A 24,745-nucleotide genomic window follows, 5' to 3' on the forward strand; every position below is an offset into this window, starting at 1 on the left:
TACTTTTTATTTCATTTGCTACTTTTTTCTCTGCAGCTTCAAGTTTTTTATCCATTTGTTTTACAATTTTATTATTATTATCTTCTATTTTCTTTTCTAATTTTCTATAATTCTCTTCCAATTTCTGTTCCATTTTTTTCATGTCTTCTTTGACTTCTTTTGAATTCTCTTCCAATTTTTTTATGTCTTCTTTGATTTCTTTTGAATTCTCTTCCATTTTCTGTTCCATTTTTTTCATGTCTTCTTTGACTTCTTGTGAATTCTGTTCCATTTTGTGTTCTATTTTTTTCGTATTCTCTTCCATTGTCTTGTTCATCTGCATCAATAATGACATCAAAGCTGCCATATTGACATTTTCCTCTCTTTCTGGATTCATTTCTGCAGTATCTTGTGGAGCTTGAACTAAACTCTCCTCTTGTATAGGTTGTGTTTCTACTTCCACATCTTCTTCATTCTTTTTGCTTCTTGTACCTTTCTTTCCTTGAGACATTTTGAGACTTTACTTGTTCAAATATAATTAAAAATAAAATCTATAATTTTTTCTTTCTACTGATAATTAATTTAATTATATGAGAGCACTTATCTTCCCAAACTAATTCTTTTAAATAGAGAGCCACCGCGTTGGGTGCCAAATTGTTATGATGTGTTTTTTGTTTGAATGATGAGCAATGAGTATTTTTAATAATATAGGGTTTTTATCGCGGTTCTCAAAGAATTAGCTTGTAAGTACTTTTTTAAATTATCTTTATTATAACTATTATGAAACACACATATATATCTAACCTAGCCAATGTAAATTTAAATAAAACTATCTTTAAATTGATGTTCTTATAAAACTAATTAAATTCTATAGACAATGTTAAATTTAAACAAACTATCTTCAAAATTGAAATTGTTATGACATTAACTAAATTATATTAACAAAATTTTGTACCTTTCTTTCACTGAATGCCTAAATGAACTGTTTTCCACTAAGTATATAGATTCTAATCACCACTGAATGTCTTCGTACTTCAGTTATCCTTGTTTTTTGTGAAATTACTTTTTCCAATTATCAGCTTCTACCAATTTAAGATATAGTTTTCTTCACTAGCATTTATACACCACCAACCAAACCAGCAAACAGCATTTATATTTATTCTTCTTTTCAATATACCAATATCCAATTATTATAAGTTGATTTATACTAATCTCCAACCATAATATAATTTAATTTCTTCCAATATACCTTTTTTTATCTTCAATAATTATTTGTGTATAATTATAAATGTGCATTAATTATATGCATAATTTTTAATCTTCATTTAACTCACTATATTAAACAATTCGACTATTTGTACCTGATTCACTGACTCCAACTAACTTTCATATTTCTTACTAAACTTTTCTGACTGACTTCTTGAAAATTCTGAACAATTTACTTCAATATTCACTAACTAATTGTATCTTTCTACTAACTTTCATAATAAACTGGCCTGACTTCTGACTAAAAACTTAAAAACTGCCAAAAACTCAAAAACTGCCATCTTGAATCCAAATCACGGGTATTTATATCTTTTGGACATTCTAGAACCATCTCGTCAGATATCATGTTCTATTCAGTTCTATTTAATACATGTCTGAATTTTCTGGAACAAACCATTTCGCAAACATGGCCATCTCCGGAGATCCAGAGAATTCCATTCTTTTCTATTAATAATTTTGTTGACATTTAGGCTTTTCAGATCAGAATATATAATTAAATTAGTAACTAACACTCTAATTTAATAAAATACACATTTCAAACAATATATTATTATAATAACCCCACTTATATTCGTATTATGATTCTTAATTTGACACTTGGAGTATGTATAGTTGGTTGCCTAGGCACATGGCTCACTTAAATCTATTTACAATATTAAAATACAACTTTTTTACAATTATTATATGCTAATTTATTAAAAATGCCCTCACATAAATATATTTTTATTAAATTCTCTAGTATATAATTTATTTAAAATAGTCAAATACTTTTTTATATCTAATATTATGTAGTATATAACTTATAAATTATTTTCTATAAACCCCAATCGTCACAATATATATATATATATATATATATATATATATATATATATATATATATATATATATATATATATATATATATATATATGACTGCAACCTCAAAATAAAACTTTATTTTACATAACATGTCAGTCAATAATACTTAACCACTTTATATATATATATATATATATATATATATATATATATATATATATATAAAGGAATATTATATGTAAATAAAATAAGAAACACACTTTGTGCAGTTATTTATTTACAAAAACATATGAGTTTATTCGAAAACTGAAAAAATGAAAAGTAGCTTTGTATAACAAAATAATGTTTATGTTATTTGTTATTAATATCTAGAACTTCCCCCTCGGGTCCTTATAATAGCCTGTATACGTCTTGGCATTGTGATAATTAAATTTTGAACATAAAGTTTGTCCAATTATATCCCATCCCATTTGTCCCATATTATCTAAAGGCCCCACTAAGCTTAGGCAAGTTGTTTGGGCGGGTTAGCCAAACTTGAATTCGACTTTCCAGTGTATCCCACAGATTGGCTGTCCAATCTATACTGACAATTCTAACGTCTTCTAAGTATTCATTGACGATTGTGGCACATTGCAGACGCGCTTTATCGTCCATAAAAAGAAAATTAAGTTCTATGAATGGCGCAAAAGGTATCAGATACTAATCCAAAAGGGTTAACATATACCTTGCTTCTGACATAAAACCTGCATTCACAAGAACTAAGTTGGTAAGGGTATCGAAACTTATACCAGTTCAACTATCACTGAGCCTCTTAGATAGGTTTTTTTGTCGGTATATTACATTGCGCAAATCGTTCTCCTTGCCTTTTCCAGATTCTTTTGCGACCATCTAGTGACCTAAAACAAAACCTGGACTCATCCTATAACAAAATGTTACTCCAGTCTGCGTATACTTCGGGATAATAAATTTACTTTATGAACTCAGAACTGACTTTAACAGAAATAGACGAACTGTTCACCTACTTACATTCACATTTTGAAATTCCTTTAGACGATTTGCCAGCGCAATTGAATTAAGATGTTTATTTTTTAAACAAGACCGATGGCTATATCCTGATCTTCTAGTATAGTTTGTAGGCAAACGATTTAGCAAAATAAGAATATACTGATTGAAAAAAAGATTCCAAAGGTACAACTTTTTAAGAGAACCCTGTATAGTATTGTCTACATAATTATTTTAGGCCTCTCGCTCGTGTCGGAGGAGATTTGGGTGTAGTTCTTTTAAAATTCATATAAAATCTGTTCGCAATATCTTTCAAATTAAAATTAATTCAAGGGCGCCATCCGTTATTTAGTATCGTAAGGAAACGAGCTCAGAAAGAGAAATAAAATGAAAAATTTAAAACAAAGCTAACCTTTAATATTAACATTCTGTGTTTACTATTCAATTATAAGTGAGGATTGCTTATATGAAACTAAAATTATTATTTGAATCATATAGTAAGAAAACAAACAGGTATCTTGGTATTAAATTATGAATAAGAAATACTTATATGACTTGCAGACAGTGGACACTCCGAAGTACAACTTCAATAGTTTAATAAATGATAGTACTAAACAGCTATACCAACGACGACTGGATGAAAAACTACGAGAAAGAGAGAGACAAACATTTTCAGATATTTACGAGAATATTATTGCTAGTTTACAGCAGGCCTCTAAAGAGACACTCGGGACACAGCAAAACAAAATTAGTAACAAAACATGGTGGAACGAAGAAATCGAATATATGGTAAAACAGAAAAAAGAACAGCATCTAAAATGGCTAAATACAAAAAATACTGAAGACCATCAAGCTTACAAAGAAACCGATAGACAACTACGAAAAATGATAAAACAAGAAAAGAATAAAACATTGGATCAGAAATGTCAAGAAATCAATACATACATCGGAGGGAAGAAACAGGGAAAGACAAAGCACACATACACACCATAAAACCAAGACAATGGAAAGATCACTATGAAAGCTTGCTGACAGAGACAAGACAAGAATACCTAGCGAACTCCCCAACACAGTCAGTACATATACAAGGAGAGGAAGCAAGGGTAGACATCGAAACAGTAAGGAAGGCTGTAATGACCCTAAAGAATGGTAAATCCGCTGGACCTGAGACAATCTATGCTGAAATGCTTAAGAATGGAACTCATAAACTATTTGAAAAATTAACTTATGTGATCAATCAGTGTCTAAATGGACACCCAGTACCAGAACAATGGAGAACGGCATGTCCTCAATACACAAAAAGGGGGACAAAAAAAATTGTAATAATTATAGAGGCATATCGGTAACCAGCACCCTGATCAGACTGTATGGACAAATTTTGAGAAATATGATCGAGGAAGAATATACGCACAATGAAGAGGAAGAAAAAAAGCGGGTTCCGTGCAGGAAGATCGTGCACCGATAACATATTTTGTCTTAAACAAATAATAGAAAAAAAATCGGCTAAGAATCTAGAAACTCATATTACTTTTGTAGACCTGTAAAAAGCATATGACAACATCCCCTTAACAAAACTGTGGACAACGTTAAAAAGATCTAACATCAACCACACATTGATAAATGCTGTACAAGAACTATATAGAGACTCAAAGGCACAGATAAAAACAGGAAAATATCTAACGGAAGAATTCCTGGTTACAAAAGGCTTGCGACAGGGATGCTGTATCTCACCAACCTTATTCAAGATATATGTTGCAGCGGCATTGGAAAGATGGAAAAGAAAGGTGCATAGGATGTGTATTAGAGCTTAGCAATGAATGCTTATATACACTCCAGTTTGCTGATGACCAGGTAGTGCTAGCGACCGACAGGGAAACATGCATTACATGCTTAGAAAACTGATAGAAGAATATAATGACTGGAGAATGAATGTCAATACTACAAAAACCAAATATCTTTGTATTGGAAACAAATCAGATAACATAGACCTCGAAAACGGACAACATATTTCCTGCTGTCAGAGCTATGACTACTTGCCTTTGACAATACAGGAACTGATACACGGGAAATAGAAAAACGAATCACTTAAGCAAAGAAAGTCTTAGGATGTCCCAATGGTATACCGTGGAGTAAAGAGATAACGAAAGGAAGAAAATTTAATATATATGAGATCATGATTAAAACTACTCTTGTTTATGGCGCTGAAACATGGAGAATTAGTGAAAAGAACAAAAAGCAAATAGAAGCAGTAGAGATGGATGCAATAAGAAGATCTTTAGGTATTTCCAGACGAGACCGAATCAGAAATGATGTAATAAAACAACGTATGGGAATAGAAGGAAATATAACTCAAGATATAGAGAAGAAACAATTAAGGTGGTATGGGCATGTTCAACGGATGCCAGCAACAAGACTCCCCAAAAAAGTAGTAGAATGGCAACCGATAGGTCGACGGAAAAGAGGAAGACCCAGATTACATTGGCAACACGGCGTAAACAAGTCCATGAGCGAAAGAAATTTAACAACAAACGACTGCGAAGATAGGAAGAGATGGTGTTTAGGTATCGGACAACGTCGAAAGACGTTCTAAACCGATGTATATATATATATATATATATATATATATATATATATATATATATATATATATATATATATATAATACTTATATGAAAATAAAATCATATTTTATCCCAAATTTCGAAATTCGTTCACACAATTTATATTTATGTAATAAAAAAAAAATTATGCAGCCACACTAGCATTACTATTCCATAAAAAGTAAGTAGCTTCCCTCTCTCTGCTGATCCGATTTGCCTCAGTTTTCTTTTAGTTAAAACTTTGAGGGTAAATAAAACAGTAATAACTCCGGTTTTATCTAGATTAATTATTCGGTTAAGTGTAAAATTACAATGGTCTGTAACATCTTAAAGCAAGTTTCTGGTTTCTGTTTCTAAATTGTAAAGCCGAATCTTTTCGACAATCTTTAATTTTAGGCCATAGTGCTCCAGTTAAGTTAATATTCTGGTAAGCTTCTCCTGTTGGCTTAAGAACACTTGGACATCAGTGTACTTTGAGCGATATTCATTAGCAGATGATGGAGGTGCATTCATTTTATCCGATTTTCGAAATTTTAAATACGATGTTACAAAGATGCAGCTTTTGATATTGAACTTGTCAGGGGCCTGTTATATAGAAGATGTCTTTGATGCAACTTTGGCATATTTTCGCACCATTTTCTAAAATAATATTTACTAGATTAGTTAACGTATACAATCTTTTATACTGAGATATTTACAGGTTAAAGTGGACCACATTAATACATATCAAAGTGTCCCGAGGCTTACCATATCAATAAGCCCCAACAGACACTTTTTTTTAACGAAAAATAATAAAAATAGAAATAGTTTCTATAAATAACACTTAAATACTCTATTGCTAGATGTATTTGCTCACCTCTGTATGTTGTGATCACTGTATTGTTTGATGATACAGAAACTCGCTGAAATACGTTTGCATATAACATTTTTTGAACTATGCCGCAATCGAAACACATAATTATTATGCTCTTGTCGAACGCCACCGGTTAACTAGATCTCAGCGCGGTCAGAACTGTCATGCTTAGACAAGGAAATACAATATAATAAAAAAATCTTTAGTATTGTCGCTACTTAAAATCTCTTCGTGCATTAATGTGTCTATAGTATTTGTGCTCCACCTCCCTTTATCTAAACTTTGACAGCTATTTGGCGTATAATTATTTTAAATTATTTTTTCTTATTTCTTTCGTTTTAAATACACCAGAATTCATCAATAACCGTGTTAAACAAGTTGATTTAAAGAGCACTCACTGCCATGTTTGTTTTTGCAGAAACCACTTAGAGATAACATAACTTTATAGATTATGCCCATGTAGTCTGATATTGGTCCATTATTTATCTTTAAGTGTGGCATTCTAAGCAAAATATCCCCTGGAACCCTTAAAAACGAGGGCTGCGAACAAAAACAAGCGCTCATATCTCTAGTCTATATGGTCTGAAGTGTGAACAACAAATAACAAGATAAAGGAGAGGATAAATACTGTTATGAGGCTCACGCGAGGCGTCTCAACAATGCTGTGTAAAATAAATGAAATAGAATTGATATACTTCAGTTATTCTTGTAGATTAAGTGGTAAATTTTATTAGGAATTTTAAACATAAATTAATTGCGTTATGCAATGACTGTGTGAAGTATAATTAAGATACGAGCTTTGGTGTTGTTCACCAAAGAATGTTTGACTAATGAGCATGATTGAGCAATCTGAAAGATACCTTAAAATACGATAATACATCTACAGTATAAGAATATTTCATATAAGTCTCTAAGTTAATATCTCTATTTTAAGCAAACAAATTGTAGACAGTACAGTATAAAAATATTGACTTTCTCATACCACTTTAAAAAAAATCTCTTAATGCTTGAAAGTGTATAAAAAAATATTGAAAATCTTAACGATAATTTAAAATAATATAAAGAAAGCCATTAAAATACATTCCAATATTTAGACATTATCAAGTACTGTAGTTTTTTATTTATGATCAAAGCGTTTAAGAGTGGCAAAGTTAAAAGCTAAAGCTCTTTATAACTTAACCTGGTGCCAGATCCTGATGTTCGATGTGAACGTTTTCACTTTGTTTAGGCTCTTGTACCTCTTCAGGGATGGGGTTTATGAATTGGGAAACGTCAATATGTGTATTATTTTCTTCCTCGGGCTTATGTGAAGGCTACAAAGCAGTAAATGTCAGAAGGATTTCCTACCGTTTTGGATGCCAGTTGGACCAAGCCCGCTACTATGTACAAGTTCCATTGGATCAAACGGTCCGTTTCAGATTATTAACCTTTTGTTTTTTTCTGTGTAAACGCGTAAAGGATAGATGTGGCTATGTCCTAACCTAGGATGAGGTAAGGTTGTGCAATGAGATTGGAAAACCACAGAAAACCAATCTCCACCCTGTCCTTGTGATTTGAATTGTGACTCTTAAGGAGTGTACGGGGTACTCACTATTTTGTGTTTGGTATGTGTGGGTATTTTGTGTGGTTATTAGTTGTATGTTGTTATTTTATTTCTAGTTTTTGCGTTTGTATGTTTATTGGTTTGTGAGCTTGTGGAGTTGGTAAAATGTATGTGTGGGTAAATGGTATGTTTATGTAAGACTTAATGAGTGTAGTGTGTTTGTGTGGTTATGTGCAGAGTTTGGTTTACGGAGTTGTTATAACAGAAAGTCGATATGGCATATATACAATGAATTGGACATTTGATTTAAATAACGGATTGTGTCACTGCTCTTTTCAGGAAAGACATTTAATAAGATCATCGATGTGAAGTGAATTAAGGATTTTTTTTTGATGGGATTTTTCTGTGTTGACGTTTTTAAGAAAATGCCGGGTGGTTTCCATTACAGTTCGGAAATTTGGAAACCTCTATCGTGGGGCATGCAGTAGACCTGTGTTGTTGTCCATGGAATGGACAGATCATAGATTTTTCGGGGCATTCGTTGCTGAGGTGTTCGCTTTTGTAGCATCTCGAACAGTATTTTAGCTTAATCGAAAAGGAATTGTTTGACCTTAGAATCTCACAATTTAGTCGTTCTCTTTTGATCGTTATACTATTCATGAGTGCATTAGCGAATTTGGTTTCAGAGTTTGTAAAAACGAAACGAAAGAGGTGGGTTTATTTGAAGGGCGGTCAATTATAGGATGTGATGGTCATATCGCACCTTGAAAACCATAGGGCAGTAACTGCAAAAATCATAATATTGAGTTATGAGCGTTTCAATTTTTTTTGAAGTTAATATTATTTACTGTTATTCCAAAAATTAAGCTACAAACCTGGTATTTAGCATAATTATCTTTAATTTTGCATATTTTTATATGCAGTAAGGAGTATGTGAAATTTATTTCAGGAAATAGGTATTTTAGCACATACGGCCAGATGGTTTTAAAATATATATCAATTTTGGAAAATGATTCTGTAAAAATTCATATCAAATAAAAGTTTTTTTATTTAAAATTGTACTTATTTATTACAATTTTTTCAGACATTTCATTAATTTTGTAAGGTTCCCCTGTTTTTTCCCTGTTTGAACTACTGTGACCTATTGCGCAGGCACATAAATTGGTCCTCCTTTTAATGCCTTTTTTTTTGTTTCTCAATCAAAGAATGCATGTTATCTCCCTCATTTTGGGAGTGACAGGTTATCAAAAATTTGTGGGTAATTTTAGGTATGTTCAATTTATGTACTGCATAGAGATAAAGACAGACAATATACTTATTCTTATTTTGCCCACTGCAGTTATCTGAATATAATATTATTTCCTGTTCTCTGGCTCAGAAATTGTAACAGGCATAATTCCCTCGAACCAAAGGTAGCGGTGTCCTGCATTTGTGGTCAGGTCAAAAATTGTGGAATTAAATGTTGATAATCTCCTTTTGCAATTAAATAAGGAGACATCGCCTGAAGGTGTCGGTAATACGGCTTGTAAGTCAAAACAAGCAGTAATGCAAGTATTGAATTTTGCAGATTTTGAGTCTTTTTCTTTTCTACTAAGTTCCACTTCTTGACGGTGAGTATTATAGGCTGCTTCTAATGTAGTTTTATCTAATGAATTTTTGTAACTTTCACATAGTGAGCAGAGGTCTTTTTTGGGCTTAAAGAAACTTATATTAAATTCCGTGTTAAATATGATCCTAAGCGTAGCGTAATTTCCGAACACCAAACCTTTATCTGCGCAAAATTTTATATAATCGCGATGAATATCAGTCAGAGTTTTGTCACCACTGACGAATTCTCTTTTAGTTTGTTTTCTTAAGTAGTGAGATTCCACTCTAGGAATGGATTCGATGTAACTCATTATGATTTGTTTCACGACTTCGTCGATTCTTTTTCCATTTTTGTGAGTTCCTCTTGTCTTGTTCTCGCTTGTCTTTTGGGATAAACCCATCTACAGTACGACGTTGTATATTTGTTATAATCTTGTCGTTTATTTCCAGTGTTGCAATAAAATTGTACTTACACACTCTGTTTCTTGCCTTCCACTTCGAAGAAATAGCCATACTTTGCTTCACGATTACTGTCTGGATTTACTCTTCTATTATTCACATTAGTTTTTCCATTGATCTTCCTATAAAATTCCACTACAGATGTAAGTCTCCAAATGCCCAATAATTTTTAAATAATTGCGTTCTTTGTTCATCAGTTACATTTTTGCATTCAAATTTGCATTTTCTCTCAGTACATCTTGCTTTCATTTTACGAGCAAGGGTCACATTTTTTTACATTAACATAATCCATTCCTGAATTGCGTAATTTCTTTCTTTTATTTTTGCCGCATTCCTCCGGTTGACATTTCCTCTTTCTACTTTTCTTTTGAGAGCTTATCTCCACAACACCTTTATTTTTAAGAGTATTAGAATCAGTAACACTATTTAGTCTTGGACAAATTTCCTCATGTGTCTTGTCATCCGAAGGTGAATTCGATTTGATTTAAGGGTGCCAGGTACGATCGTAGTCACTGAGTTCTCCAAATAATGACTCGGATGAGCATATTTCCTCATTATCACTCGATTTTGATGACGGTTATGACTGGGTCGTTATAAACAGATATTTCATTTTGATCACCAATGTTGTATGATTTAATAACCGTGTTGGTGCCCTCATTTCCTCTCGTTTTCTCAAGTATAGTAGTGATTAAATCAACCGTAATGTTCTTCGTTTCCACTGAGTCATACTGCAAAAAAAATTAACCGAAGTTAATAACAATTTTGATTTAAAGAACGGTATATTAGAGGGAGCGCATAAAATGCAATACAAAAAGAAGGCGTGTAAACTCCATCTCCTCACGTAATTGAGCGAGAGATGCCCGTGCTCCTCAGTGGCATAAATGGAAAAAAATTGTTACAAGTAGTTAACTTCTCATAGGGGATGTCAAATTCATGTGCTAAAAGTACTCGTCAAGTACTAGGCAAGCTGCTACTACGGGATGTTACGTTTAACTAAATTAAAAACGATTGTTTACTCACAACACAACAGATAAAAGTAGTTACAGGCAATGTTACATTTTTGCCAGGCTTGAAAAACCATTTAACATTAACTGCTGATATTACCAGATAGATCTGAGTTTTTGTTCCTATTTTAGAACCATAGAGCAACAACTGCAGATAATGCCTGATGGTATAAAAAGATGAATAGATTTTTTACAAAAGCCATAAGGACGTATCTTTCTGGTGCCGAATTTAAAATTCGTTGCAGATTCTGCTAAATAGCATTAAAAAATAGATTTTTTTTTCTATTAGACTGCAATAAAAGGTCATTTTACAAAAAAATTGCAGATATTGCCATATGATTTTCAAGGTGCGATATATACAGTAGAAGTAAATACAGTCATACGGATCGGATGTTTTAGATTTAATTATACATTGACACTTAGTCATTCTTATTGATTAGAGTTACGAAGTAAATTAGGTTGTGAGAAGTTAGAATACAGATTTATGTTTTAAATAGCGACTTATTTTTCACGCAATAATTTTTTTTATTGAATTGCTGGAGAAATCGTTAAATACATATATTTTATTTTTTAAAAGAGTGAATATTATTGTTTTATTATTGAAAATTATCTTAACATAATGTTTAAGAAAGTACTTAGTATTTATTTAGTTATTTTACATACAATGCTTTTATTACTCTATTATAATATGATCTTATTTAATTATATATTTTAATTACTTATTTACTCTACACGATTACAATATCTAATTTTCTTCTATTTAGTAAACTCTCATTGTCAAACTGGCTAATACAAAGTAATCTGTTTTTACGTTCATTGAGAGCAATTCACTTGTTGTTAGAATATCAAATTTCTGTAGAAGTGTATACGCAAGTTGGTATCAAGACTGGGCGACCTTTTAAAACTTTATACGGGTTTGCTTCTTGTGGTCACCCTTAGAATTTTTTGGTACCGATTTTTATTCTTATAAAGAGATTGAAACAAGACATCGGGCTGTAAACATCACCAGTTTGTCGGAGAAGCGGACCATCCTTTTCCGCCGGCGTCCGTTTTCTACTCACCAAGGGTCTCAGTCACTATTTTATTTCGCTAGCTGCACTTAATACACCATACTCAAACGGTACGTGCTTTTTCTTTGTACAGATAACATTAGTGAGTTACGCCAGGTATTTTCGTGATTTTTTATTTAATTGCTAATTTATTCACAATAAAAGTATTGTATTTTTTTCGATATTATTTTAATTTTATAATCAGCGACCTCAATAAGTTTTACACAAAACACATGAACTGATTTAAATAAATAAGTATTTCGCAGTGAGATGTCGCTTTTGCGAGAAAGTTAACAGGTTTTCCTTTGTTGTATCTATTCTATTATTCAATGTTATAACTATTCTGCCCTATTAAGAAAGAACCCCGTATCTCCACTATAGCGAGTTTTGAGAAAAACGGGACTAATGATTTTTGTTTAATCCCTTGTTCTTTTGTTACAATAATAACACAAAATCATTTAGGGTAGAGTGTGTAGCATCATAGTAAACTTTAAATAAAATTGCAAAATTACCATATGAACATTAGTTATGCGACTTACGGAATAACAAAGCATAGAATTATGTCAAGTTTACTTAGCTAAAACCACGTGTTATCCAAATTTGTCTTAAGGTTGGTTTTAACTATGTAATTATTATAAAATTTATATAACTGCCTCGAAAGGCAAAACATTTAAATATTTTAATAATATTTTTTATAAACATTTGTTGAATAAAACATAAGATTTACGAAAAACGTTTATTTAAAAATTCAAAATGAAAATTATTAGTAATCGGAAGTTGGAAATTCTTCCCAAAATTGATGGCTGTTTGCCGGTATAATTTGACATAAGTGTTTTAATATTTGCTCTTTTCTCTTCTTAGGAATCCCAGGTTTCGTCACAGGTGTGGGTTCCTTTATCCCAGATTTTAACACTCTGGCCTGCAAAAAGTCAATCTTAACGTGTAAAATCTTGCTCTCTCTCTTCACAATTACTTTAACAATTTGTGATAAGGTAAATACGTGACTCTGTTTTCTTTAATTTTGACTGTGATGATAAGTCTTTCCAGATAAGAAAATCGGAAACCCCCGTTTCTTTCACCACCAAACGATTCAAATTTTGAGAACGATTTCCGAAGTGGAAATTGAAACGTCAATAAACGTATTTTAACCTTTAATTGTGGCTTATTCCCATTTAAATATAAATTAACAAACGATTCAAATTACACGTTTTTATTACGAAGCGTTAAAAGTTTATACTAAGCAGAATAGTCATTTTTGGAGTTTACTGGAACTATTTTTTTTCATAAAATATTTAGAAATGTAAAATACGGGTTTTTCCCTATGTGAATATGTTATATAAATCATAATTATTCATATGGTGCAAATATCCCAATTTTTCAAATTTTGGAGATACAGGGTTCTTTTTTAGTAGGGCAGTATTACGATCAATGCTTTTAACGATGATTATGCTTTTTTAAAGTATATGAAACAAACATAGATATTTCTACGAAATTTAAAGGACTTTTGTAACAATAGTCCCATGAAAAACAGTGTCTTCCTTATTCCTATACCACTACGTAATGCAACTTATTCTTTGCCAAAATTAAGTGAATAAAGTACTTTCAACAGTACCTTAAGAAGTATTTTTTAAATGTGACTCAATAAACTGATTCAACAGGTATTTCGCCTATGTCCAGGGGATTTTCTAACTTTTTATTGTTAATCCTTCATTAAAGGCGTGACATACGTCACCCACCTCATTATTTCTACTCACAGATTTAAATCGATAAGTGTTAGCGCCGCCTAGACTTCAGTACCTTCCAAGCAGTGTGTGAGTGAATGTATAACATAGTTGTGCACAGTAACAAGCGCTTAGTTGCCAAGCATTTCCATAAGTCTTTTAGTGGTTGACGACTGTCTCCCATGCCACCAGCCGTGTTCTTAAGTTTGTCAAAGTAAGTTTTCGGTGTTGGTTTACTAACTATACTAATATTTTAGCACTTATTGATAGTACTTATGAATCCTGATTCATATTGATAACTTCATAATCATAAAAAAGTGATTTTTACCGAATCTTACTTTTTTTAGAACAAAATGGAGAATTCGAAGAAGCGTACAGTTGAAAGAAGTAACGATTCTGACAGGTTTGGTTGAAATGGTTCGAGAAATTGAGTGATAATGAGGATGGACATAATGCTGACGACGACAGTGATTTTGAAGAAGACCACGTGACTGAAAGTAAACATATTACGGTTTCTGAACAAGAACCAGATGAAACTGACATAAGTGATACTAGCGAAAAGTGAAAGTGAAGAAATTGACAATCGAGCGGAAGAGTATTATATGGAAAAATATAGAACAAAATAAAGTAAAAGAGGTCCTGCAAAAAACGTAGGAATTCGTACACATAACATAATAAAATGCCCTTTGCCAGGACGAAAAGTATTGGCAGCGAAAAAAAAATTAAATTGACATCTGGTGAGATGACATTTTGATAAGATAGTGATAGACATAATAGTTCATTGCACTTATATTTATATAGATAGAATCTATAGAAGAGATCAAAATTCACAACACACAGATTCAACGGAAATTCGAGCATTTATTGGTTTATTGTTCCTCATAGGTTCTTTGCGGTCATCCAGGAAAAACTTACACAGTTTCTGGGATTATGCAAAGAATAATGGTCTGGAATCTTGCTACTTACCTATGAGTGAATGCAGATTTCACTCCTTAATACAATGCTTACGATTTGACAGTGTTATTGATAGAGAAAAGCGAAAAGCCATCGACAAATTGGCAATAATAAGAGATGTGTTGAAATTACTTTTGAACAATTTTCAAGCTTACTTTTCACCAAGTGAGTAAGTCACGAACAACCTCTAGCATTTAGAAGTTTATGCAGTTTTAAGCAGTACATACCAAGTAAGTTGGCTAAATACGTCCTGAAAGTATTTGCTTTAACTGACACTAAGACAGTTTACACGTTGAATTTGGAAGCCTATGTAGGTAGGCAGCCAGAAGGTCCTTACCAAGTAAGCAACTCAGAAGAAGATGTTGTATTGCATTTAGTTGAACCAGTATCTAAATTTAATCGAAATATCACATGCGATACGATAACTGGTTTACCAGTATTCCTTAGGCGAAAAGGCTTTTTACTGAAAAAAAAAACTAACTTACATAGGAACAATGAGAAAAAATAATTGGAAAATAGGAATTCCTTCCAATACGAAACAGGCACTTTTTGTGGTGTCCTATTGTTCGAAAAATAACAAGGTTCTACTAGTTTTATCCAAATTTCATTCCAACGTTGATATAGATGAGTCTAATGGAGATAAAAATAAACCTAAGGTCGTGACATTTTTTAATGGTTGACCAGCTTTATTAACACAATAATGTTGCGTACAACACTAGACGTTGGCCGGTGGTACTGTTCTACAATCTGGCAAACATTTCCGCAATAAATGCTCTTTGCATTTATACTCGTAAATATGACAATTATATGAACGAGAAGATATGATGTGTTCGGTTCTTGCAAAACCTGAGGTGGTAGTTGATCAAACCTAGAATAGAACGAAAGTCTTAAAATCCAAACATTTTAAGGCAGCTACGACAACGTGCAAAACTGTTGCATGGTATTGAGGAAGAAGAACAGCCAGTCGAAGCTAGAACCGCATCCCGAGGAAGATGTTATATATGTGGAAGGGTTCGGGATAAAACCACCAGAAAATTATGTTTCAAATGTGAAAAATGGGTTTGTGGTAACCATTTAAAAGAAATCTGTATAAACTGGCATTAAAATGAGGTTATGTGAATGTCTTATCGTGTACTTGAAAACAAAGTTTTGTTGTAATAATGTTTTGGTTTTATCTTGGTTGTAAAAAATGGCAAATAAAAAATTGGTTACATTTGTCCCCCACGCCACTAAATATCTCATTGTTGGTCACGTCACTAACGGAGGGTTAAATAGCTTTTTCAACTTTAGAGTTAAAAATTCTAACACTGTTTTTAATAACTGCTGGTTGTGCTGCTGCCATTCATTACGATGGTCTTCACTTGTTATTGTATTTTCTACTACTATTGCGCTAAGCGAACTATTTTTTGTTCTTGTATATACCTGAACATTCTTTAAGCTGGGTGTATAATTTCAAATCATCATGTATGGTCTACAGATTTTAAATTTCGTTGCAGGCAAAACCTGTCTGAAATTTTCTTTCCTGTTTTTTTTTTAATCGTCCCATATATTATTGTATATCTGTTCCCAGATAGGCCTTAGCTAATTCATTATAGTTCTGAAAATGTTATAAAGTAGAATAAAGGCAACAATATATTTATGTCTTTGCTGTGGGGACGTCCATATGTACAATCTACTTACTGGAATTAAATGTGAATAAAATCATTTTTTTGGGAGTACAAAATTCTGGAGAACAACCTCGGAACAGGTCGATTTTTATTTTAAAATTATGTTTTTTTTTACATATATTTTTTTTTATCATATTAGTGACGTTATATTTCTGGAAGTGATGGCGTAATCGGTGATTTTTTTAAAAGGGAATAGTGATCGTGTGCTAACTCGTTTGAAAGTGTATTAAATTTTCTATTGAATTATATATACATTAACATATACAGGGTTACCAAATATTATTTAGTTTTTAAAATACTCTAATACGCCTATAAAACAATCTACTATTCTGGTCACTGGAAACTGGTCACGTGAAACATATTGCAAATGCTGGTCGCCCACCAATAAATAATATTGTAAACCTTGATCTATTATTAAGTGTGGCAGAGAATGCCCAAATTATCAAGGCAACTTGAATCGGGAACAAACATTTCTAAAATGTTTGTTTTACGGCTACTAAAAAAAGAGAAATATCATGCGAATAAAATACGTAACGTCCAGGAAATTTCTGAGGATGATCCAGGTCGCCAAATGCAGTTTTGGGAAGTATCGTAAGAGTTATGTTATCAAAATCCGCAGTTCATTCATTTAATCTTTCTTTCTGATGAAGCAACTTTCTATTTACATGAAACAGTGAATAAGCAAAACTACATAATTGTAGTAGAGTTCTCATTAGATGGCCGAGGCGACGCAGATGCTTAGCCCACTTAAAAAGTCAACGTTTGAGTAAGGATAGTTGAAGACAGAATTATGTGGCCTTTTTACTTTGATTGATGTGATGGGGCTCTTTTGGAGCAAATGTATATTGATTTTTTACAAAACGAACTTATACCCGTCCTTATAGAATTTTTTCCAAATGAAAATGTTTGTAATTTGCCAAATGAAAACACATGGTTTCAGCAAGATGATGCACCACCGCATTTTGCGCATCATGTTCTTGATTTCTGTAACAGATTTTTTCGTAAAAGTAAAGTTCGTGTAACCTTCTTGCTAAGGTCTAGTGTTAGAGTTTTCAGGTAGCGCAAGAGCCCCTATCATAACTCAACGACTACTTTCGTAGCTGGGACCGACGGTTTTACGCACCCTCCGACGCACGGTAGCAGCTCAGTTAAATTAGAAATTTAAATTTTTGTAGGTGTCGAGATTTTTTTGTAACAGATGGATTGGTAGACGAGGACAATTAAAATGGCCCTTAAGATCTCCACTTCTGACATCACCTGATTTTTTTATGGGGTTACTTAAAATCAAAAGCTTACATCAATATACCACAAAAGAAGAATTAAAAAATAGATTTAAATTGGAAATTCATAATACACCTCCAGAAATTATCCACAATGTTCAAGAATATGTTCGTCGTCTGACTAATTACTATCAAAAGGCAGGTGGGTGGCAAAGTTATCTATTCTCGAGCAAATGAATTTATTTCATAAGTTTGCCCCTTTCTGTATATACTAACAAAGAAAATTTCTGTATTAACTACTTAATGTTAAATAAAATACAAATACCTACTCAATTTATTATTGGCTATTATAACTTAAAACTCACCCGTGATAGGCAAGGAATGAGAGAAGAAAGAAGACACATGCTAGCACATCTGCTCTTCCTACGATTCCTGTAACCTGTAAAGAAAAAAGTTGTGTTAATTGTAAGAATACTTACAGAAGGTAATCATTTAATGCTAATTTTTGACTTTATCGAGTGATTATACTAAATTTTTACTTATAGGAGTAGATATATTACATAATAACAAGGTGAGTCACAACGGTTTTTACGTTCAAGAACATACTAAAAAAATTAAGCGTTTAGTGTTCAGTTCCATTTCTTTGGATATCATAAGGTTTTCTAAAAGGTTCATTAGTTTAATATTTTTATTTGGAATGTGTAAAATTTTACTGTTTTTGCGAGGAGAAAAGGAATGTTTTTAATATATGATAAATTTTTTAAAAAATCAATTTTAATTGCAATTATAAAACTCTTTTTAAATTATTGTGAGACTTTAGAGGAGGAAGAGTGACCTCATGCAATCTTAAGTAAATTTTTTCTTTTTTAAATTCCATTACTACTTCATAACAATTTGTCAATCATATGTCATTATACTATACAGTATAGGTAAAAGTTTATGGTCGGTATGGACCTTATGTGAGATGGAGTGAGAAACACCTGTTTAAAAAGAGAGGTATATTAGGTCCGCCCTTTAAATATCGCCGAAAATAGATGAGTGGAAATAATAAAAAAGGGGAAATTCAACGTTGCCAAACTTATTGGTTTTATTTTACCTGTTGTCTTTTTATCATTTGAACAATGTTCTAAGATAATAAAATTTGGGTGAAATGCATTTAAATAGCAGCTTACTGTTTTTATTGGAAATATGCCACAATTTTACTTTACAATAAGTGTTATTTAAAATTTTAATTTCCACTTCGGAAATCGTTTTATATTAATAAAATTTATTAATGTTTCGTATTTTAAGTACAATTTCCGAATTAAAAATCTAAACATCAAAATAAGATTATTTTAAAGTCACATTGTGCTTTATTTCCAATAAAATAATAAACTGTATTATAACGCCAACAATAAACAAGCTTCACACAAAATATTTGGCAACATCGCGTTGCACCAGCAATACCATTACAACTTCAGAACCGGTAATCCACATGCGATAAATAAGAAACTAGAGGTGGGACGTTGACATTTTTATCGTTACGAAACTGAATCGTTTTTCGTAAATAAGTAACTAGTTGATTGTTACCAGTAGTTTCAAATAAACAAACATAATGGATATTATCGTTTATGTGTATATTTATTGAAGTGAAAGAAACTAATGAAGGATATATTTATTATAACTTGAAAAATAAACTAAACAATACAAATAGTAAATCGTACGTTTATATTACACGTTATTATTAAATCGCGAATCGTCTAAATTGACATTTAAAAACATAAGTTTTTCTACTTTACTTCTTGTTAACCGTGTTTTTCTTTTATTTAAAATTAAATCAAATTTTGAACATTTTTTACAATAATTTATGAATATAGTGGTTAACTTAGAATATACATGGTGATGGTTTTTCCACCATTGTAATGGACTCTCGATACAGGTGTACGTTTAGATAAGTCATGTACAATTAATTGATCAAAAATATTTGCGTCATCTTTATCGGTTTCTTTTTCTTATACTGGTCGATTTTCATTAGTACAATCTTCTTGTTCTTTAATTATAAAAGTAACCAGCTTCTTAACTCTTTCTTTTGTTTTTTAGCTTCATTTATATCAGAAAATCCCTGCACTTTAATTCGTGAATCTATAAATGTATATAATGTCAATGTGCCACTCTGTTCTATCCCTCTAAATCTTTTTGCTAAACCCGATATTAGTAATTGTACTACGTCGGATACTATGGATGTAAGGTTATCGTTTGCTAAAATTTTATTGCAAGATTCTTGCAGGCAGCGTACCATAACAATCACTGAACTACTCTTCAAGTATTTTTGGCCACTCATTGTACTTGTTATTTCTTTAAAAGGCCGTAAAATTTGGGAAAGTTGAAAACAAATAATCCAGTCTTGATTATTTAGATTTGGTCTAAGTCTAAGTCTGTATTAACTAATACCAATGTGGAACGAATTGCCTCTTCCTACTCGGTCATTCTTTTTAACATGTAATAGGTGAAGTTCTACATAGTTTCCACGTCTTGGATTGGCCATTTGGAAACTTTGTTATGTTGTAATTGATATTTAAAAGCATTTCTGAAGATAAAGTACTTTTTTTGAAATTTGTTTTGTGCCGAATTGTCGGAAAAAGACTTTTTATTTTATCTATCTGTACACGACAGTATTTAAGTGCATCCTCTACCAATAAATTTAACGTTTGAGAAAAACAATTTAAATGTTTTCATTCCAAAACATATTTAATAGCTTTGACCATATTTGAGGCATTATCAGTTACTGCAAAATGTACTTGTGGTTTAAGACCCCACTGATTAATAATTTTACTAATTTCAAATGCGATGTTTTCTGAATTCTGAATAATGGCAGCAGTCTAATAAAACCGTTTTAAATTGTAAATTTTCGGTTAAATATTGTCCTGTTAATGCGATGTAACTCTCAGTTACTCCAGATGTCCAGATGTCAGTAGTAATATAGATATTTTCTACTTCTTTAACAACTTGTGATCTAATAATTTGCTCAGTTTTGATATAACATTCCTACAGTAATGAACCTGACAAAGTTTTTCTTGTTGGTGGTTTATATCCAGGAATCCACCCTGCAAACTTTTTAAAAGCGCGTTCTTCAACTATGGAAAACGGATAAATCGAGTCTTTGCATAGGTTTAGTAAATCCGTATCTATTTGTTTCTTTTACTATAAACTAATATTTTTTTAATGGAAGTATCCATTACCTTCGAAAATTCAGATCAATCGTAAATAGAAACTCATTCATTAATCCGAATACCTAGTTATTTTATTTTCAGCGTTAACCGATAGCCCGACTGTCCACTGTCCCGAAAGAGTTATTTTTAGTTTTGTAGTAGTTTCTCAGATCAACTAATCGTCCTCGTCGACGTAAAGTGTTTGTTGCTTCTCTCTTTACGTCTACACAAAACGTAGTTTTTTTGAATCAACCATCAACTAGTTGGCTTACCAGTGAGAAACCGTAGATTCAAAAATGACAAATAATGATTTAAAATGCAGGGATTTTCTGATAAAAATGAAGGTAAAAAACAAAAGAAAGAGTTAAGAAGCTGGTTACTTCTATAAAAAAGAGAAAGAAGATTGTACTATTGAAAATAAACCAGTACAAGAAAAAGAAACTGACAAAGATGACTTAAATCTATGGTGTATTTTTGATGAATTGGACATGACTCATCTAAATATACACCTGCATCGAGAGATATAAAAGAAGTCGACATGTATTTGTCTGATGATATACACCCACAAAAAAATTCGAACGGAGATTGAAACTGTCCATTACAGTGGTGGAAAAACCATCGCTATGTGTATCCTAACTTAACCACTATATTCATAAAATATTGTAGTATTGTAAAAAAATATGTTGCTTGTGAACCCATGTTCAAAATCTGGTTTAATTTTAAATAAAAAAAAACACGGCTAACAAGAAAAGTGGAAAAACTTTTTAAATGACATTTAAAGTTTTTAAATTTCAATTTAGACGATTCGCGATTTAATAATGTGTAATGTAAATGTAAGTACTATTTGTATATTTAAAATGTCAACGACCCACCTCTAGTTTCTTATGTTAGGATCGGAACCAGAGATAATTGATGATTTTATACCTGTGTTAGATATCCTGTTAAATTTTACCATACCGACCATAAACTTTTACCTACACTGTACATATGTACATAATCATATGACATATACTAACTTATATTCATAAGTTATTCTTCTTTTAAACAAGACATTTTCAAATTTTTACTTAAAATTCTTACATTTTCAATCAAGAGATACAATTTTAATAAACTTAAGTATCGTAGTTTAAAACGTTACAATCAGGTTTTTTCTTTATATATTCTATTGAATGATTTTTTTATTAATGATTTAAATTGTTGTTTTAAAGATAACTTATTAATTGAATCTACTATGACCTTCAGTCAATTTTCACCATATTATTAGTTATGATACTATGTCAACCAAGATTTATAAAACCTAATTTTAGACAGTTTTCGATAAATTTCTTATTTCATTATGGATTTTAATTCATAATTTTTTTGATAATGTACATAATCTTAGTTTCCTATGTATGGCACAAGTAAACTGTCACCTTCCTTGTTTAATCCTGATGCCATCAATTTCTATTATATAGATATATATATATATATATATATATATATATATATATATATATATATATATATATATATATATATATGTATTTATATATATATATATATATATATATATATATATATATATATATATATATATATATATATATATATAATAGAAATTGATGGCATCAGTATTGAACAGGAAACGGAAATAAAATACCTGGGAATTACACTGTCTAGCTATGGAGACCTGGACAAAGAAATCCGAGATCAAGAACAAAAAGCAAATAGACAGGCAGGATGCCTTAATAACATTATATGACGAAACAGACACATTAACACTGAGATAAACTCACGAATTTATAAAGCCAGTGTAAGACCAATTATGACAAATGCCTCAGAAACAAGACCCGCCATAGCCACAACGCAAAGGCTACTGGAAACGGCAGAGATGAGAGTACTGAGAAGAATTTCAGGAAATATGCTAGGAGATCGAAAGAGAAGTGAAGACATTAGAAGAATACATAGAAGACACAGAATAGAAAAAAAGAATGAAATAACAAGCAAAATCGCTTATAAGGAGGAAAAAGAAGAAGAAGAAAAAGAAGAAGAAGAATTAAATTATATTTCTTGGCAATCCTCGGTTGTTAGTGTCCGTAATAATTTTATTGTGTCAATATTTTAACACAATAATTTTATTCTGTGTTTTTTTATAATAAACAATTTGTTAATGATTATAATAAACAATAAGTTAATTATAATAATAAACAATTAATAACAAATGTCGACTATACATAAATACAAAAAAAAAGTATAGAGAGATAGTGACAGTTGTGAGATAAAGATAATATGAGGATGATCCCCAAATATCCAACGAATAAAATATTCACGTTCCACATCACAAGTCCATTATTTCAACCAAATCAAAAAACAAAAACGAAAAACCAATCATTCTAAATTGTTTTCGTTTTCCACTTGTGTTCGTATCGCTTTCCATCAATCGCAACAGTGTATTGATTAAATGGAAGACATAATCAAATTGAAATTCTACCAAGTATTAACAAGAGTTCGCAACTTGTATCTGTGTATCAAACACAACACCGATAAATCTGAAATTCACTTATATTCCGCTGAAGCTGATATGTAAGTTTTAATAAAGGAAAAGGGACGGACTAGGGCAACATCGATGGATTTACAAAGAAAACTTAAAAAACGCTCATATTTTTAACAAAATTGGTAAAAAAGTAAAATAAAGAATGATGAATATTATTAATTTTTTTTTATTTGTTAACAAACCACAATAATTATAACTAATAAAATTCCATTTTTTTTTGACGTTTTGATTTTCAATCGGGAAGTATTTCTCAAAATGCAGACAAAAAAGTTTAAACTAATATTGTGTTTTTTATTACTAGAGAATATATTTATATACTTGACACACTAAAATGTTCTCTGCTAATAACGTAAAAGACCTTAAAATAGTTTTGCCATATAAATCTCAATATCGACATCACCTGCTCTTTTTACATTGGTATGACTACATATTGATATAATTTCTGTTAGTTATGCTCTGTTACTTAAAAATGCAGACCGAAAAATTTGTGATCACAAACAAAAGTGAAAAGAATGGGAGAGATACATCAGTGATTTTTTTAAACAATTCTTTTCGAAAAAATGCTACACATACACATACTATTTATGACAACCATTTAGACAGAGGTGGCAATATACTGAAATCAGAAGTCAGAAAAGCAATAAGCCAAAAATATGAACGCACATGGATCAGATCAAATACCTGCTGTACTACTTAAACTTTTGTACGAGGAAAACATTACTTACTTAACCACTTTAATCAAATTTACAGCGAATGAATAATACCAGATGATTGGTTGGAGTTACTGTTTATAATGTTCTTCTTTTTTTTTGGCATCATAACCCTGGATAGGTCTTTGCCTGTCTGGTTATGTCCTTCCATTCAGATCTCTCTTGTGCCCTTCTTCTCCATTGTCTTATGTTTAATTGTTTTCAGGTCCTCTTTCACGTCATCTTACCATCTCGTTCTGGACCTTCCTTTTTTTTGCCTTCCTATGGGCTTCCATTGTAACATTTTCTTTGTTGTTTTTGCATCGTTTTGTCTCTGCACATGTCCCAGCCATGACAGTCTTTGACTTTTCATAAATCTTACAATGTCATAACCTTTATTTAACTCATTAACCTCGTCGTTTCTCCTGATTCTCCATGTGCCATCTTCCTCTTGTACCGGGCCATATACTTTCCTCAGTATTTTTCTCTCGAATGTCCTGAGTTGAGCTTCATCTTTTTTCATCATTGCCCAAGTTTCACATCCATAGGTTACTACGGGTCTAATCAGTGTTCTGTAGATTTTGGTTCTTTTGTCTAATAATTTCGATGTCATCAATCTTTTATTAGCAT

The 24,745-nt window shown here is 31.5% G+C and overlaps 1 protein-coding gene across 4 annotated transcripts in view; it reads right to left on the bottom strand.

Moving 5' to 3' along the window:
- The window catches only part of LOC140449314 (protein O-mannosyl-transferase TMTC1-like), a 1,384,234-nt gene that overhangs the window by 332,401 nt on the left and 1,027,088 nt on the right, over nucleotides 1-24,745 (bottom strand). For all 4 annotated transcript variants that reach the window (XM_072542477.1, XM_072542470.1, XM_072542463.1 and 1 more), the window contains one exon: nucleotides 18,071-18,144. In XM_072542477.1, the coding sequence (XP_072398578.1) occupies nucleotides 18,071-18,144 (74 nt within the window). The remainder of the gene's footprint in view (nucleotides 1-18,070; nucleotides 18,145-24,745) is intronic.

This window comes from Diabrotica undecimpunctata, chromosome 1, assembly GCF_040954645.1.
Source record: "Diabrotica undecimpunctata isolate CICGRU chromosome 1, icDiaUnde3, whole genome shotgun sequence".
In the NCBI taxonomy this organism is placed as follows: Eukaryota; Metazoa; Arthropoda; class Insecta; order Coleoptera; family Chrysomelidae; genus Diabrotica; species Diabrotica undecimpunctata.